The sequence below is a fragment of the Ischnura elegans genome, chromosome 3 (genome assembly GCF_921293095.1).
Source record: "Ischnura elegans chromosome 3, ioIscEleg1.1, whole genome shotgun sequence".
Taxonomy (NCBI): domain Eukaryota; kingdom Metazoa; phylum Arthropoda; class Insecta; order Odonata; family Coenagrionidae; genus Ischnura; species Ischnura elegans.
Genome location: NC_060248.1, coordinates 135,237,125 through 135,256,620, shown reverse-complemented (window position 1 = coordinate 135,256,620; position 19,496 = coordinate 135,237,125). Strand labels below are relative to the sequence as shown.

General features: G+C 38.4%; 1 protein-coding gene across 2 annotated transcripts in view; it reads left to right on the top strand.

Moving 5' to 3' along the window:
- LOC124156620 (cleavage and polyadenylation specificity factor subunit 1) overlaps positions 1–19,496 on the top strand; it is a 153,741-nt gene that overhangs the window by 76,486 nt on the left and 57,759 nt on the right. For both annotated transcript variants that reach the window (XM_046531267.1, XM_046531266.1), the window contains 5 exons: positions 7,826–7,998; positions 13,175–13,318; positions 14,306–14,603; positions 14,748–14,908; positions 18,269–18,410. In XM_046531267.1, coding sequence (XP_046387223.1) covers positions 7,826–7,998; positions 13,175–13,318; positions 14,306–14,603; positions 14,748–14,908; positions 18,269–18,410 — 918 coding nt within the window. The remainder of the gene's footprint in view (positions 1–7,825; positions 7,999–13,174; positions 13,319–14,305; positions 14,604–14,747; positions 14,909–18,268; positions 18,411–19,496) is intronic.

Sequence of the window (19,496 nt, the reverse complement as noted above, 5' to 3'; positions counted from 1 at the left end):
TCTGCCACTGATATGCCGGGAAAACCTAAGACTTTCCCATTTTTGCCTTTTCCTCATAGCAAATATGACTTAAACAAACTGTAGAACTTCGGATATACGACCCTCAGTTATACGATGACCTCACTTAAACACTGATTTTTTTTGGTCCCATGAATAACCCCATATGAACCCATGTATTTCCCACCTCGGTTATGAGACTTTTCATTTATACGACGACCTCGGTTACGAAGTGCATTTTTCCAGTCCCATGACATAAAATAATTCACTAATCCAACTTTTCAGAGAACTGTTCTACGAGAAGATTGCGGCACATGCGTCGATTTTAGTTATGTGCGTGCATGTAGAGATTACATGGAGATGCTAATGAAGAATAATAATTTTCCAATTATTAGCTATGCTGTTAATTAGATATTAATTGTAATTATGGTAAATGATCGTTAATCCAGAATTATGAAATGTGGAATATTTGTCTCAAATTGAATATTTTCTAGAATTTTGCCAAAGTTATGTTTCCCATTGCCCTGGCCAAATGAGCAATTAAAAATTTTCCTGTACCGAAATTTTCGCTTCCAAGGTCATCCAAAATGATGATCATATTTCTAGTATGCGCGTAACTCGATGGTGATTCAATTCAATCTAATGGTAAAAGCAGCATGCATTGTCTCATTCCGCAAGCTAACCACACATCTGCGGGATGAATGGGGCTGGGAGAAAATTGCTTTCGCAGCCCGCTGATCAAAACTGACTCAACTTGTACCTCAGTAGGTTGAAGTGAAACATGGTTGGACCTTGAATAGCTATTTGATTAACTCTGCCAGGTGGAAACATTAAACAATCACTTTTACTTTTAACAGAACAGGAGTTAGTGTGAATGCCCTCGGATTATAACTCGCGTCGTCAGTCGTCACGTAACCATTGAAGTCAAATTCAAGACGTGAAAGATAAGGCAGTCCCTTTTGACTCAGGAATGGATTAGCACCAGAGGATCAAATTTAATACCAAAATTTTCTGATGTTATTGAAAAGGGAAAGCAAAATACAGTCGGATCCGGATTTAATGTCTTCGCATTTAACGTTTTTCCGCATTTAGCGTTTATTTTTGGGGTCCCGATTCATTCCCTATTAGGGCAATGTAAGAATTATCCGTATTTAGTGTGTCTGCATTTTGCGTTTTCCTCATTTATGGTCGTAAAAATTTTTCCCGCACAAGATTTTTTTGCCCGATTTAATGTTTTTTCATGACGGCTCATGCAAATGATTATCCAAATCTTCGAATTTCTGCTCATCAACAAGAAGAGTCTCATGAAAGTTTATCAAAGAGTCAATAGAATCTACCGGGGAACGCTTCTTCAACTGCTTTATTCCGCGAATGCAGCGCTGGGACCTTCAACTCGCAAGCTGGGTGATTTGTCTTCTCATAATGTTTCGCTCCCCTTCTGATCCAAACACCAGACACTTTTTGTATCAGATCCGATCTAATGGAGCTAAGTCATCCCTTGATAACCTCTAACTACCTTATCCTTTACTTCGTGAACTTCAACGATATGTGACGACTGATGGAACGAGTTATCCTCCGAGGGCCGCTACAATGATGGTTTCCTCGTAATGTTTTCAATTGATGACTCATGCCCCTTTCAACTCTACTCTCTACAGGCAGTCCATTGTTAGCCCCATGTTTTTCAAGTCGGCTACTTTCTTTTTTCAAAAGAGGCCCAATATCATTTGCGCAGTTCACCAGAAGATTCTTTTTATAATCCATTCCGAGGTCAGTTTCCACGGAGGAACAGCGAAAGAATCGAGGAAGTGTTTCCCCTGTCATGATCGTGAGTGAAAGCATTCTTTCCTAACGGAACAACATTATTTTACATCGTAATTTAGATATCCCGGAGCCCATATACCGACATGCGGCTGGTTGATATCGCCGATTGAAAGATATTTATCTGGTGCTATTTTATGTCAAAAGGGAATGAAAATCGGAGTTTTGACGAACTATCACGGTCCATGACTCCAAATCAATCGCTCATGCTGGAAAAAAATCACCGCATAATCACGGTAAAATAGATGAGCGCGAAAAAATACGAAAATCCAGCAGGAATCCCTTGGTAGTTGACTTCGACATCATAATTCGGACGAAATTGCCAAAATCCAGAGGCACTGACAATTTTTCAGATGAAATCCAGTTCCGTTGAAGATTAAACCTTTTTCAAGGTCCAACCAAAATTATTAAAAGCTGCCGTGAAACATGGTGAGTCGAAGTCAAGGTGATCAGCGCGCCACATAAGCAACTTCTCCCGGCTCCATTCGTCCTGTATGAGGCCGCGGATATATGACAACGAATCTGGTGTTATCATCGAGTTGAATCATCATCGACTTGTACGCATGCTAGAAAAAAGATTCTCCTTTTTTAGATGACCTCGAAATCCAAAATGTGCGCACAGGAGGATCATAAATTGCTCATTTCGCCGAGGCAACAGAAAACGTTAAATTGACAAAATTCCAGCAAATCTCCCTTTTTCCTTAGACATTCGGTAGTTAGAATTCGGGATTAGCGATCTTCTGCTGTACCTTTATTTCACTCATCTTTATTGATGCCATGACGATTTTTTCGAGTACCTACTTACACCTTTTTTATTATATTAGAAATGTTATAGTCACCTACATGTCACTTTTACAAAATTTTTTTTAAATTTTCTTCGATGCCACTTAAATATGCGTAAAATGAAATCACTAATTTCCCTAATAATATTCTGTGTGGAATGCTTTTAAGTTAATGAATATTATAATTTTCTCAAAATATGTCATTGAAACAATTGTCATCTTCTCACGTTAAAACAAATAATGCGACTTGTGAGTCAAGGGTCTCGGTGCTGTATTCGTGGAAGGATGCCGATAGAGCACTACCAGAGTATAAAGGCTTTAATAGATTATGACTCATTAGATGTGATTTTTTCGCTTATTCACCTAAAATCGCAAACGATGCAAAATTTCGATTTTATTTACCGATTTTGCATTATTTCGTGTTATTTCGCAATATCGTGTCTTGCAAATTTCACGGACTTCTAGCGATTGGTTCTTGATACCGGTTCCTTAGGCCAAGAATCTGCAGTACCGAGAACCGGGTACCACAACCGACCATCTCTAATTCCAGGGATCCCACTCAACCGTGAAAACCTTAAAACCGTGAATTTCGTCTACCGTGAAAAAACCTGTAAATAGCCGTGAATTTCGCCATGAAACCTTAAAAATATCTCAATCTTGATAATAATACTACAATTGACTGATCAAATTCGATATGTTAATCATGTTTCAAGGTCATAAACTCGCAGACTCTTAGTCTACGCATTTATCTACACACGACTATTCAAAGTGTAGTAATTGGTCCGTTCTATATGACGACACATTGACTGATATTTTCCATTTTAATGGCAGAAGTCTGTTATTTTGTCTAAGCGTTTCAATTTCAGTGATGGCTTGGGATGGACTTGTATTCGAAAAAGGACGAATGAAATAACTTGCATTTCTAATGGACCCAGAATGAACCATTTATGAAAATAATCTGATTTGTAACTCGAAGTTCGGTTCCCACACAAAATTAGGGCACATGCCATATGCTTAGAAATATGAGTTTGCCATTGGGATTTTACTTAAGGAAACATTTCTACGGCAAATAGGCTTTCAATTTATGGCAATAGCTAGCGGTCCGTGAATTTCGCGAGACGCGATATCGCGAAATAACGCGAAATAAAACGAAATAACGCGAAATTGGTAAATAAAAATGAAATTTCGCGTTTTATGCGATTTTAGGTGGATTAGCGAAAAAATCACATCTAATGAGTCATAATCTTTTAAAACCAAAGCCTTCATTGTTTAACGCTGCCGACGTTCATTTGCTCTATCTCATTACGATTCCAAGGTCAATTGGCTCGTTTAGTCTCGCGCATAACGCATCGGCGTATTATCGCGCACCGTAGTGATTTCTCCGCCAGAATTTGCCGTTAAATTTATCACAGCCTTTCTCTTCGATTCCCACATATCAATCCTTAAATATTTAGAATGAGGTGCGTCCTCACCTAAAGAATAAGATATTATGAATTAAAAATGTGCGGAGATAAATTTAACGCGGCCGCGGAAGAGCGAAAATACAAGCTCACGCGCCCGGCACGCATCGATGCCGAGCAGTTATTCCGGTGACTCACCGCGACACATTAGACAGCGTTATTGGATAACTTGTTGCAGGAAAACCTTGAGTGTGGGTCTAATGTATCAATTTCGTTGACTTAAACACGGCCGCTGGCTGGGACCGGTCCGCCGTTCTCAGCACGGCCCACAGCGTGGCAGAGAGTCGTCTCGTCTGAAAGCGGCCTGCATTTCATGGCGCGGCGTCATGAAGTCAACGGCGGCCGGCGAAAATTAGTTTCGCCAGAAAGCGGCCCCAATGTAGCACTGCCTGTATTTTACGCCGTAGACGGCGCACCACTGGGCCGCATTGAAATGGCGACCGGCCGTCAACGGCGCCGTGCGGTCAACTGCGTGATTCGATTCATTTAAAGACATCCATAGACACGTATGGTTATTTGGAAGCACGAAGCACTAGCAGTGGGGGAAGGGAAGGAAGGAATAGAAAGGATAGGAGGAGAGGGGGTTCTCCTTATTAGGGGACAGATCGTCAGATTCGGCTCTCCACTGAACTATATGCAAAAAAAATCATTTCGATATAGGCCAAATCTAATACATATCTAATTCTTTAGGTGAGAAAGCATCTCATTCTAGATGTTTCAGGATCGATAATTGTGAAATAATTTTTCAAGTTTCATTGAATCCGATTATGTTTTGTTAAGTGTGGCTAAGTAAGATGAAGCTTCTTTCACTGCCTTTCCTGACCGATTGGCAACAGCTGTAATCAAAACTAAGTAATTTTTTTGTATCTAGCTGCTTTCCTACTTTCCCTCAACACCTGGGTGAGGGGTATCGAAAGGGAACCCATGACATGAAACATTTCGCTCAATTTGTAAGTTGTACAGTACTATGGTTATACCGTAGCTACCCAGCACTCAGTTTGAAAACACCATTGTGACAGGTTTTGTTTTGTGGTTGGACTGTTTTTTTATCGTAGTTCCATCTTTAAATATCGAACAAAGGATAGGAATTTTAAAATGCCAAAAGCTATTGATAATGTTCATACCAGGGCAAGTGAATTCAGCCGAGAAGGATTTTATGTGAAAACTGTGCAAAGTTGTGATAAAAGATTTTAATTTGAAAGATGTGACACTTTGTTAAAGCACATCAGTAGCGATACACTTAAACGTGCGAAAGAAAGGGGAGCCACGAAACGACAGCTATCATTTGAACAAATCACAGTCACTCAGTCAAAGAAAGCAAAGGAGGAGCTTGTTGTTGCTACTATAGAGGCATTTTTAAAGGCTTTATTGAGTGTAGAGAAACAATCCAAAAATTCTGGAATGGCTCTTGAAGTATACACATATGAGGTAGTGGGAATTTGCCATTTGCCGATCATATTTACCAAGACTACATACTTGAACCATGTCTTTCATTTAGTTTTATCATAAATTTTGTGCAATCGAAATTGTGTTAAATGTTTTGTAAAATGCTTAATAAAAGTATAAGTATTCATGGAATGTGTACCATAAAATAATAAATTGCCAATAAACGTGGGAAAATTGTAGCATTATAATAACACCGCCAAGATTTTCTATAACACCGAAATCACATGATTTGAAAATGAATTTTAGCAAAAAATAAAACCACTTTCACGAACCTCTAGCAATAGCTCTCAATAGACTGCGCTCACCTCGTTTGAGTTTATGTGATTAATGAAGTGAAAGTGAAAATAGCGCGTTGAAGCAGGTATTTATTTTGTCTATATTTCAAACCAAGAGCATTATGATTATATGAAATTGATTTTTGATTTATTACATTCTATAAACGATTTTAATAAAATATTTTCCGCACTCTTAGAAAGTATGGTTAAGGTAAATTAGGTTATTGTGCGGTAATAACAACGTGTGCAAAAAACAATCTCTTGGCGAGGAATTAAAAAAGGACTTCCAGTGTCCAGACTCATCCGTCCTAAGGGCATTCGCACATTAATGGAGGCCATGGTATTTGGCGTCCGCGCAAGAGCGCGGTTGGGTTGGGCCTTTAGACTGCCCTGAATTTTGCATATGATAGGTGACTTCATAACAGATACCACTTTTCAATGCTGCGTTTACATTCACGGTCTTCATACGTCCGGTGATTGTCTTATTGTTGACCGTGAATTTGACGATGTTGAGACCGTGAAAACCTGAAAAACCCGTGAAAACTTGAAAAAGAAACAGGAGAAAACCTGGAAAAAAACGTGAATTTCATTATTTAGATAGAGTGGGAACCCTGAATTCTTACGTAATGTATTTTAGAAAAATGAAGAGCTTAATTATCCACATTGTGGTACTAAAAATGCTTCCTTACAAAATCACTAATTATGTATTTTGAACATACAGCATGATTATCCTAATGGCTAACGAACGATTGGGAAAGGCAAACAGGAATACATAATCGGAAAACACGAATAATCTAAACTTTACCTTAAATTTTTAATGGAATTTTTACCTCAAATTTCAATTCATGTAAATCAAACAATTTATTATTATTTATGCATATTTTCTGTTATTTAAGGTTTCTCTCTCCGGAATCATTTACAGCTATCTATTACCGATTTATTTTACTATTTTTAGCGGCAATAACGTGATTGTACTTGTATTCCTATTGCTCCGTGTGATGCCTGGTTTCCAAAAATTGCACACCCATATCTGCGAGATCACGGATCCTGAATACATATTAAGGTCAGGCACCACGTTGCGTAGTTGTGTCTCGCACAAGCCCAGTATGCAACTGCTGCAGGACGCGGTTCCGTGATCACTGAACGTAATGTTGCACCTTGATGTTTAGATAACATGAACACTGAGCTTCCGTCAAGGTAACAGGCACGTGATCACTTCATCATGCAGCAGCAGTTCCAGGAAACCAGGACTTTAGGCAATTTGTCTACGCAGGCGAGTGCCTGGCTATGGCTCATGCTATTTCTACTTCCATTTCCTTCACTTCTGCCATTCCCTTCCTCTCCAGTTTCACCTTGACTAGTCATGGCTTTAATATGTCCGAGTGCGATGAAATCTCTGGTTCCTTTGGGCTGTAGTCAACTGAATGCGAGGCCACAGCAATAATTGTGTATTTGCGTTATGAAATATAGAACCATAGATTTTAGACAACATTTATCTTAATTTGCGATTGGTTAACCATTGAAGAATCTTCTAAACTCAATCAAGAGTTTTATTTCCCGCTGCTGATCGTCGTCTGCATGGAATTTTAGTTACTCTAGCTGGCCCTGTATGTCCATTTATACATTGCTAGATGACTTAAGGACCTTGACCATAGGAGAGGTGTTGTAGTCTCACATGCTAGCAATAATTTGCTTGTTTCTGTGTGTTAGACTTTATTTCCATATTTGCATCTTAAGAAGTGCAAATGATTGGATTTGTGTTGCTAATTCTCTGTCCTATTTATTCCCCTTTTACTGTGGTTAATGTGTTTTTTTTAAGAAATTATTTTGAATATAGTTATTGCTCCAACACCTGCATAGGTTAAAAAATTTATTTTGGACCCCATTTGATACCAAAATCCATCCCCACCACTTTTTCCTGTGCTTCCTTAGCTAATAATATATTAAATGAAATGAAAGAATTTATCCATCTATTATGTGTGTTCGTATCGTATGTGTGAGTGATAAGAAATAATAGAGTTGGATCATGTCAATCTTATGATTGCAGGGGTCACGGATAGTCACATTGTGTGCTTATCGAGATGTCTCGGGATTGTTTTCTACCAGTGGACCTGAAGGAGACCAGAGTGTTTCACCTGGCGCCATGAATGCAGGAACAACCACCCCAAACAAAGCTTCCAGCAATGCTACAAACAAAGTGGGGGGAACTTTTATAAAACGGTATTCTATTTTTGTTTATTTAGTTTCTCAGATTGTTTTAATGTGTTAGCATGTGTATCTTTAGGCTGTCCCAAAAAAAAAAACATTATTTTTAAATTTCAAAATCGTCAACCGGATTTCGATGGCCCTCGAGTATACAAGGATAGGCAAAGAAAAATTTCAAAAAATTTTAAATAATTAGTTAGTGAGAGGTGCCTAAATATTAACACCCTTCATTTGTCATACAATTTCACGAATACAGTGGTACCCCGATCTATTGTTCCGGCATTCATCATTTTCCCGCATTCATCGTTCGCTGCTCCTGGTCCCAAATTAAGTTCCATAAAGGCAATGTAATTTTTCCCGCATCTATCGTTTGCCGAAGTATCGTTTTCCCGCATTGATCGTTTGAAGATCGCGGTCCCGTCGTATAATTTTCCCGCATCCATCGTTTGACATAAATAAGACGAAGTGTTTACAACATGTTATTTATGGCTAATAACGACAGACACAAAGTTTGAATCTTCCCCAGGAGATTGAAATACGATAGGGAGAAGCTGAGTGCCGTGGGATAGTTACATTATCGCATTTCCCAAGATCCGGTATCCCCCTCCATTCAGAACTCGCCTCTCCCCGTCTGAAGCTTTCCTCTTCTCCACAATAAAAAAAGGTCCCAGCTCGAGCAGGGATCGTATTATGAAGACCTTAGCTTCGAAAAAAAAATATCAAGTTACTCGTGAACAAAAGAAACCTTTTCACGCTTCCCGCTTTCTCGACCGCTGACTTTTTTTTAGCTGACTCGCTTCAAAGATCCCCACCTCTGGAGGTCAACTGCTGCATGAATCACCTGTTAGCCCAAAAGTTGTGTAAAAATGAATTTCGGCAATTGGTATTATACTTTTATTAGATTGAGATATTAGTGATGTGCACGTAATTCAAAAAAGAATGATACCAAGCACTACGTATTTCTAACGTTATTTAACCATTTTAAGCAAGGAAATAGTTGGAATAATGTGATGGTGATTTCTGGCGAATATCAATATCCTCGCAGCTGATAGTGAGCTTCACGGCAGTTGATGCGGATTTTTTTCGAAAACAGGGCGTCTGGTTACAATTTACGAGTTATGCTACAAGTATCACTTGTCTGAGATGCTAATGAAGCGATATCTTCTCAGGATATTTTTTTTATCCATACTAGCAATCTGAATTCATCTGCTCATCTAGAGCTACGCTACTTATTGTTAGAAATGAGTGGGTAAGTTGTCTTCTCTATAGGATAAAAAATTTGTGCAGTCTTATGGTCATGCTTCACCCTCTGCAGTAGGCTCTGCTTATGCCGTATGCGATAGTATTAGTGCCGAACTTCACCTCATACGAGTGGTTCCGTACTTTCCAGAGTGGGTTGACTTAAAACCGGCGAGTGTTTTCCGTGTGGGTTCAATAGATTCCGGTTTCATTTTTATTAGTTTTATTCTTATTCGTCGTCGGACCATGACCCTTCCGAAGACACAAGTGAGAACTTTAAAAGATGGACTGAAAATAATTGAAGATGAAGAAAAGAATCTGGGCTAGAAATGCGTGAATATTACAGCACGCCTCGGTATGTCCGCTAGTACATGACGGCAGGGGTGGGGGTAGAGCGAGATCCCTGGTGAAAACAAGAAGTGGGATGAAGCCGAGGATCAGGTGGGCGTGCCGATGACAATTTATGCCACATTGCCTCAATCATATTAAAAATTTTATTGCAAGAAAGGAACATTTCAAATGATAAACAATTTTTGGCCTTCTTGATCCATCTCATAACCAATCACTGCGACGGCAAAATCAGTTGTTTGAGGCTTAACACGCACATTTCTCTCGTAAATACGTGTACTTGAAATGGCATTTGATGGATAAGAATTTTACAGTGAAATAGCAGTGAAAATTCCGAGTGGAGTGAAACATTTTTTTAGCAAGGCAATCCTTTAGGATATTTGAAAGAGATATAATTCGAATCAACAATATGACCTAAGTGTTTCGATAAATTAATAATATTCCTGTAATCAGCTAAAATCTTTTTTGAATCCATTAATGAATGTCATAATTCGCAAAAATCCAGCGTTTCCTGGGACATAGGCAACCTGGACAAACATTCCCGTATTGATCGTTTTCCCGCATTCATCGTTTTTTTTCATCCATCCCCCGGAAAAACGATAACTCGAGGTTCCACTGTACTGGCAAATTAAGGGTAATCAGGGTAAGTTATGACCCATAGGGCAAAAATTTCATCAGTCCTCGTTCTACGTCACCCCGTTTAACGTCATTTCGTGATAATGTCACGAAAATTTTGAGACCATCATTCGTTTATCGCACCTTTGCTTCACGATAACGTCAAGGCTTTTAAATTTTGCGCGAGAAAAAAACGCGAAGCGGCGGGCGTTGCAGGTTGTTCGTTTTGTGGGCGGAAATACAGTCAGTCTAAAGGAAGTGTAAAACGGTGTGTTTATTCTTAATTGCGATTACGGTTTTAGCAAATTTTCTGCAAAATGAATTCCTAAGTAGGTGGGCAAGGTTTTACTTGACATAATGGTTTTCAGGAACCTAAAAAGTGATTTCAAGGAATTTTTCCGTGTAGAACTCGGAGTTTTTGTCGTCACTTTTTTCGCCGTGTTCACAATAATTTTGGTTCCTGTAACTGCGATGATGATGCCCAGGCGACCACCATAGCGAAGCCGAAAAGCAAATGCGGGAAGATACAAAAATGGAGAAGGATTTACGTCAGTGCTGATAATGTCGTCGATGAAGACAGGAACTCGTATTATGCCGTAGCTTGGCATTCCCATCGTAAAAAATGCCCCAGATATGATACACCAAAATTTTTTCGCGTAGGAATTGTGAGGTCTAGGAGCCGATATTCACTTTTTACACTGTTTCTTATGGGATATTATGTTTCGATTAACGTCATTTGTTTATCGTCACATTTTTCAGGAATGGTAAGTGACATTAAACGAGGACTCACTGTATAGGCTTTGCGGCCCGCTCAGAAATCATGTAATGTAATTCATGAAAATTACAAGATATTGAAGTAAAGTTTGGGTTATCCGTGTTTTCCGATCGTTCATGCCGTCTCTCTCCCCATCATCATTAGCCCATTTGGATAATTGGGAGTGCACTGAATAGACATTTTCCTTCTGATTATAGCATTACTTATCTAGAATTATATCAATAAATATATCATCTAAATAGCAACACTATGAGCCAAAAGAATTCCCTTCTAGGTTCAGGTTTTTCATTTAGCTTGCACATAAGCTGAATTTTAGTAACTGAAGACTTTTTTGCCTGGTTATTATGCTTATCTAGGATTATATGAATTTCACTTGATTTTCGGACACAAGAATGAAAGATAAGATACACTAGGCTGTCCCAAAAAAAAAAAAAGAAATTTAAATTTCAAAATCGTCAACCATATTTTGATGACCTTCAGGTATACTAGGATAGACAAAAAAATTTTTAAATAATTAGTTAGCAAGAGGCACCTAAATACCAACACCCTTAATTTTTCGCATGATTTTGCGAATACTGCCAAATTAAGGGTAATCAGGGTAAGTTATGAACTGTAGGAGAAAAATTTCGTTAGTTTTTGCGTACCTTTCACCATTTAGGCTTTGCGGCCCGTGCAGCCTGGCGCCAAGAGTGGTGCTCAGTGATGCGGCTCTCACGACGCGGCGCAACAGATGGCTGAGGCTGTCCTCCTCCCCCCTCCTCCTCCTTTCCCACGGTCGCCCGCCATGTCCACATTCTTCAGTGACACTCTCTTTCACTCTCAAATTCAGATTTTGAACTCGTTTCGTAGACCAATCGCTGATAGCGGCCGTGCGTTTCAATTGGCTGAAATTTAAGCGGAAGATCCGTTTTGTTTTAGATTTTTCGACTCACCATAGCTAGTCCGCCTCCCTGAAAAAAAATTTTAAGTAAATATTCTTTGTGAACCTCGGTCCCAATCCTGGCGGTTATAAAATGAACTTTATTACAAAAGACAATGGGTAAGCAACAACATATAGGTGGATATACCCTACGCTACGTCATAATCATTGCGTTATGTTTGAGTTCTCATCATGCACTGTGCTCAAGAGCGAAAAATTATGGTTCTCTCTTCAGTATCCATGAAACAACATAGAATAAGCTTCATCCCTGTGGAGTCATGGTGACCCACGCTTAAATTGGACGTACAGCTAGTCCTCTTCCCACGCACGCGTGAGTTACAAACTGTCAGAGGTAGGAACATTGGAAAAATTGAAGCGTGCCTGAATCTTGGCGCCTCTCCAGTTGTCCGATGTGACGTGCTGTGGCACAGAGGAACTCACACTTTGGGCACACTCTGAACAAAGTGTCAATTAATCCGTTGTGAAGTTTTGATCTGTTCAGCATTTCACCCATTTTTTCGTTCCCATGGACAGTGAAGTTTTTTCAGATCCAACCGCGTCGGTCGCCTGGTAGATCAGTTTGCCACAATCATGAGTTAACGCAACGTTGTAATGCAGTGTTGCATTCTGCAGGATAATCACACGTTTCCTTATCTTGCATAGGTTTATCAATTTTCAAATGAGGTCTTGGGATTTTTTGCAATAATATTGCAGCACATCTTTCATGTGTATATTTTTCTTTTGTTATCTCTCATCCGAAGACTATTTATTGGTATTCATTGTAAGAAAATATATTCTTTGATTGATCAGCCAATTTACGAGAGAAAGTAAATTGAAGTTCTAGAGAAGGAGTTATAATCTGCCATTAGCTGCACAATTCATGCGGTATTAAACATTTCACATATCCCGTTTACATTTCCCTTTAATGATGTAGAATAAAAAATATAGTGGGAAATGGGAATGTTTTTCAAATGTCCCTCCCACTGGTACTATGGAAAGTAGTGAAACGCCATTTCTGAATTGCGGGGAAAGTGGTGCTGTTCGGTTTGTTGCAATATGTACTTTTGAATTCAACTGTACCATTAACCTGTGATATCCTTTCAGTGTGAATCTTGATGTAATTGTTTCAGTGATAAGTGGCAATTTTTATATCTGTTGTGGCATTCACTAATTTCAAAGTCTTAAAAGCTATCCAACATGCTATTGCTAGCATGAGCATGCTTCTTTTTGCTTAAAAATTTTATCTTTGTCCTCTTCAACTGGGACTCTCATGATAAGTGATATCCTATTTTCAGCGAGATAGATGATGAAGATGAGATGCTGTATGGTGAATCTGAAATAACCATCTTTGACCATCCGCTGCCCACTCCAATGTCTGAGATCAAGAGGGAGAGAAACAATGACGTGGGAGATGAGAGCACAAATACTGCATCTCCTTGGTATGTTTAGCCTCCATTTCCTTGCATGTTCAAGCTCTGTTGAAAGTCTTCAATGCTAGTGCCGTCCTGGAATTGAGTTATCGTGTGCTGCAAAATCATCTGGTGTTGATTACAGCTGTTGTTAATCTGCATGCCAGCATGAGGACAAAAAGTGTCAGTGCCCATGCAAACCAGCCTTTTGATGGACTGTTTATTAAAATTCCCATTATTTCTCATTTTTAGTTGTCAAGATTTTTGTACTATCAGAATTTAAAGGAAAACTTAAGCTGAAGAATTAACTGTTCCAAGTTTAAAGTTGAAAAAAGTAAGAGTTAAAGCTTTTCAAATTGTGGATCTATTGAAATATCAGAAATCAGTATAGATCTCAGAAATACATGACGTGAAATCAGTGGGATCAGTATACACATTTGAATTCATTTTTATTGCAGCAATGCATGGTAAAATTAATTTAAACTGCTATTTCAGTATACTTATTAGTTACATATTTATGTATTTGATACTTCCATGTCAGTTAATTTATTTATTTCAATGACAATTCGGTCCATTCTAAGTGAGTAATTGTACATAGTGGTCAACCAAAAGTTTCAGTGAATCTGGAGGGTTATAATTTATGAATTTATTAATGCTCTTAATTTTAAATTTAATCTGGTGTCTACAGTTACGACCTATTTCACATCTTATGATTTCATTGATGAATAAACTTGGTGAATAGAAAATTTATTTGCATCATGCCTGAGGAGACATCCCTTTATTGGTTGACCTTCTCATTTAATGCTTTGTGTGCCCTTCCTTCTGGGCATTGGAAAAGAGCAACTCAGAGCGCCTGTAAAATTAAAGGGCTGGGGTTAAATGTAGCAGTGAAGGCTGACCATTGAGCATTTAAATGCCGTGGCTACAGGTTAATGAGTTTGGCAATGATAATTACTCATTAGTGAACATGATCCATTTTTATAAAGAATGGTTATTCACATTACGTTCTTATCTAAGGTGGCAGCGTCATTTCAAGGAAGTGAAGCCCACATACTGGCTTCTTTTGGCCAGGGAAAATGGCAACTTGGAAATATACTCCCTTGCTGACTTCCGACCATACTTCCTGGCGAGGGGATTGGCTCCTGGCCCTAAGGTTCTCATTGACACGCTTGGTGCCACGCCTATGCCGGTGGGGCCCATAACAATAGACGACGATGATGATGACATGACGAGCATCGGGCACAACTCAAGCATGTCAGGGTCTGCACGAGCAAATTTGGGAGATGGAATCCATGGGGAGTATCAGTCTATCCAGGTAAGAGACCATCACGTGAGCATCTTGACAAACTGCATAAAAATATCTACATGAATAAGTTTGTGATGCATGGTGTAGTGTTGGATGTGGATTATTTCTATCTTCAGGTGGGGCCATCTCTTTTTAATTTTATTATCTTTATAGATCCGTGAGTTACTCATGGTAGCTTTAGGACACCACGGTGGACGTCCCTTACTGCTGGTTCGTTTGGACTCTGATGATCTTCTTCTTTATGAAGCTTTCCCATTTGCTAGGGGAAGTCTTCAGCTTCGATTTCGTCGAATTCATCATGGCCTTTTGACGAGGTAATATCGCAGTTTCACACTCTGTATTAACTTGCAAATAATAATGTAACCAGTTCAGTGTTTTTGACTTGAATTGTCTACTACTGATTATCTAATGATTTTATCGTTACATTATTCGTCCTCATAGAATAAACCTCTAAAATCGCTGGAACATTAATGGTTTTTCTAGGTTTCGCTGATGGTAGGACCCACCCGCCTATGTGATGGTGCGGGATTCCTCTTTCCTTCCCTTCCAATCCTATCCTATCCAGGAGGCGTCGTCAGGCTCCTATCGTGGCGGCGCCTCCTTCCTTTCTCCTTCCTGTCCTCCCCCTCCGGCGGTGCAGAGTTGAAAAGCCTCATGCTTATAGGCCCCGCCCCAGGGAGTGTATCCTTGCGAGCCCACCATAGCAGTCTTGTTCCATTTGTCTACTACTGACGTCTGACTCTTATATGATTTTTATTTTCTCTCATTAAAGCCATCCATCATTTTTTCTAAAACTAATGCATTTGCCAAACCGGGACTTTTGGTTTTAGCGAATGAGTTTATGCCGAAAGAGGCAAAATCAAAAAGAAACAGTGAACACTGAATAGACAAGCCAGTGCCCAAGCATTCACTCATTCCAAATTAACATTGTCTTATTCTTATTTTATCAAAACATCTGTGCCAAATATAGCAGAAGCCCGGTTTAACGAGTGTTCATAATCCCTCGGTAATTACTCGCAAAACCAAGCGCTCATTGTATCCGAAGATGTTGAATAAACTGACCAAACTCCCATAATCATTCGTATTTACTGTTCTTCTTTTGTTTCCGCGGTATTTAACAAAGTAAAACAGCGTAAAAGTCATTATCAGGCACAATCTAGTTGAGTATCAACATATTTAAAGAAATAAACTGGGGATTTTCAATTTTAGAAAGAATTAATTACCCAGTTTCGGTGATTTTATTCCTGTTCTAGTAATTTTTGATCGACGAATAAAGCTGTAAAAACAGCATAACTTGTCTCAATCTATATGTTTGGTATGCAGTGGACGTTTTTGGATAATTTTACGAATACATCATGCCGACAACATCAGTTTTGTCAAGTTTTCGAATGTTTAACCAGTACATCGGTTGGAAAATTTGCTGAAAGGTTCACTGAAATAAGGTATGATTCGGTGGTCGAAGATATTTCTCCCAATTGCAAATGTAGTCAGCTTTCGTCTTTAACATTGCGCCATTTATGGGCAGACTTGCAGACCTTCGTTGACAAAACCACTTGAATAGTGCCGATTCCATTTGAGGATGTTCCCCTTGCCACAAATATTTTTTGCTGCTAGGTGTTCCTAGTTTTGCCACTGCAGCACAAATTTTATCTTTAACTTACTGTGTTGTTACATCCCTTGCTGAGATTAAATCTTTCACTTATCCCATATGTATTTCCACAAAATGTTGTAGTAATAAAAATCTTGCAAGAGATGAGAATTTTGTTCAAAGTTTCCTTCCTTCTGATACTACAGAAAATACCAAAAATCCATGTCTGAAACGACACACAGTGATATCATACTGTCTGCTTAATTTTAATTTCATAAACTCTACTACATGTGTTTCAATTTGCTTGCAATCATCGTCTGGTAATTCTGAGGTAAGTACATGATGATGACTGCAAGCCATGTAGAATAGTTTGTGAAATTAAAATTAAGTAGACAGTGTGATAACACTTCGAATCATGTCATTATTCTGTTCTACAATACATACCTCCCTGTAAAAAGTTGACTCATTTTCCGAACTGTAGTGAAATGGGTGCTGCTTAATTCATTGCAATACTTTGGATTTTGACTGTACATAAGTATCCATCCTTAAGAATTCTTGCTAAGAACTTTGCCTTCATGTATATTTGATTTTTTTCAAGTTGCATTTTTGTATGTTTATTCTGAGGATAATAATAATAATAATAATAATCTTTATTTGCCGGAAAGACAATTATATGCAATACATAAATTGTATAAGGCACGTCAAAAACACAGGTTGGGTACAAATAAAAGATATAAGGCACAAACAGCAAAGTGAGGTGAGCATATATAATATTACTGTGACAGGTACTCTGATATAGAGTAAAAGCAGCCTGAAAGTAAAAAGTCTTTCAGCTTGTTTTTAAATACCCCTTGACTCATGGGATCTTTTAGCTCCATAGGGAGCTTATTGTACAAAAGTAGACTCATAAATTGTTCACCACAGGCAGCACTTTTAGTCCGTACATAGGGGACATGCAAATCTTTGTGCTGCCTCGTATAATGAGTGTGAATGCTGGCGTTTGGGACAAAGTCTTGGAAGTTAGTCTTTACTTTGAGAAGTATGGTGAATATATAAAGACAGGGCACAGGTAATATTCGTAGATATTTAAACAATGGCCGACAGGGTGTCCGATAGGGTTTGCTGGACAATAAGCGTACCACTCTTTTTTGAATTTTGAATATGGTAACGGCATGTGGAGATGAACCCCAATGCAGAATGCTGTACAGAACATGAGAGTGGAATTCACCATAATACAAGAGTAGCAGAACATCTAGTGACACAGTGGAGCGTATATACCTGATTAGATAACACACAGAACTGAGCTTACGTGCCAATTCGCTGATATGCATTGCCCAGGAAAGATTAGAATCAATAGTCACACCCAAAAACTTTGTACTCTCAACTTGTGGTATACATGCACCGTTAAGGTCCACAGTGATCTGCCTATTATTTTTTCCAATATTTGTGAAGTAGATAAGTTGAGATTTACAAACATTAGGCTTCAAACAATTTTTAACACACCATTTATACAACTGCTGGGATACAGAGTTAGCAGAGGTACATAAGCTATTCACTTGAGATGAGGTAACAACAAAATTAGCATCATCAGCATATAACACTGGGGTGATATCAGAGGATCGAGAGACAAAGTTAGTGAGATCATTCACATATACTAAAAACAAGATAGGGCCAAGAACAGATCCTTGGGGGACACCTTGGGAAATAACTTTTGGTGGGGAAATAAATTTCACACCATTGGACACTACAGCAACAGTCTGTGATCTGTAGGATGATTCCCCTACCAATCGGTGATTTGTTTCAGTTGACGTAATTGAAGGAGTTAGTATTTTTGTAATTTAATTTAGAGTACATATACTAATGAAGTTGGTGTCTTAACCTTTAAATGCTTGGCGTGCCCATTCAGGCCCATAAAATCAAAGAGCTGGAATAAAATCTAGCATAGAAGGGTATTTAAATTAGGCATTTAAATGTGATGGCTTATGGTTAAAGCTTATTTCAGTATGCGATTTGCAGTTGAGCTAAATTTCTTCATGTTCATTTTTTGCATGATTTATTATATGGCCATAACTTTTGTTTTGGACAGAGAGGTTGGGTCATCCAGGTCCTCAAGTGGTCATGCCAAGAGAAGGAAGAAAGATGAAAGTGTGGATGGGTCGCTGAATGCAGATAGAATGTCTAGAGCATGTCAGCTGAGGTATTTTAGCAACATTGCAGGCTATAATGGAGTAAGTATTCCATTTTGTTTTCTTCCTCTATCCAGTACTGATCAATGCATTCTCTTCCTACATGCAACTTTGATTGGAATAGCTTTCCATTCTAGTTTCATCTTTTTTAATAAGATATCTGCTCTGGATTGTAGTTATGTTTTCCCCAAAAAATATTATGCCACCTTACAATCCATTCAATTGATCCGTGTTGTTGATGCTCTGTCATTGTCAGTACACAAATAGGATTTAATTAAAGAGTGAATGTGGTGAATCAATTAATTTTTATTTTTATACTTGCTTTGATGTCCGTTTTCCAATTTTTGTAGCAGATGGTTATCATTAGGGACATATGAGTAAGTCAAAATTCAAGTCCAGTGGAATTGTAGAAAAAAACGTCACCACTTTAGTTGAGTCAATGAAGATGGTAATTGAGGAAAGGACTGCACATAACTAGATAATAGGATTTTATAATACATATTGGCGTATCTATGTGGCAGGTAATGCTTTCAAATTTAATTTTTAAATTGCCATATGTATCTGAATGTAGTAATCCATTATTGCTTAAACTCTTTGAGAGGCAGTCAATGGGGATGAGTGTCACCTGTGTCTCATCCTAAACCTTCCTTTACTTTTCCTTTCACTTCTCAGTCTATCATTGTCTTCAACAGACTATTATGTGCAGTGATACACATCTCAGTTTTTTAATTCATCTGAGGGACTCATGATGGTTAAATAAGCAACACATTGAATAAGTGCTTTTCCTGTCTGAATTTATTAACTTAATAATAATAATAATAATAATAGTTTTATTAGCCAAAAGAACCAATACAAGTAAGTAAATGGTATAGGCTTCGTCAAGTATAATACATAATTGGTATTTTAGATAATGTTCACTCAAAAAAACAAAGACATCTTCCTAAAATAAAAAAGTTACATTACAAATTTCAAGCACACAATAGTGAAAGCTGAACAACAGCCATGTATACTTCAACACTTACTTCACAGCACAAAACCTTAAGCACAGGTATACAATTCTCATTTAATAGGTTAACACATCAAACTACATACTTTCTTTACAATAGTTAATAAATTCATCAACACTAT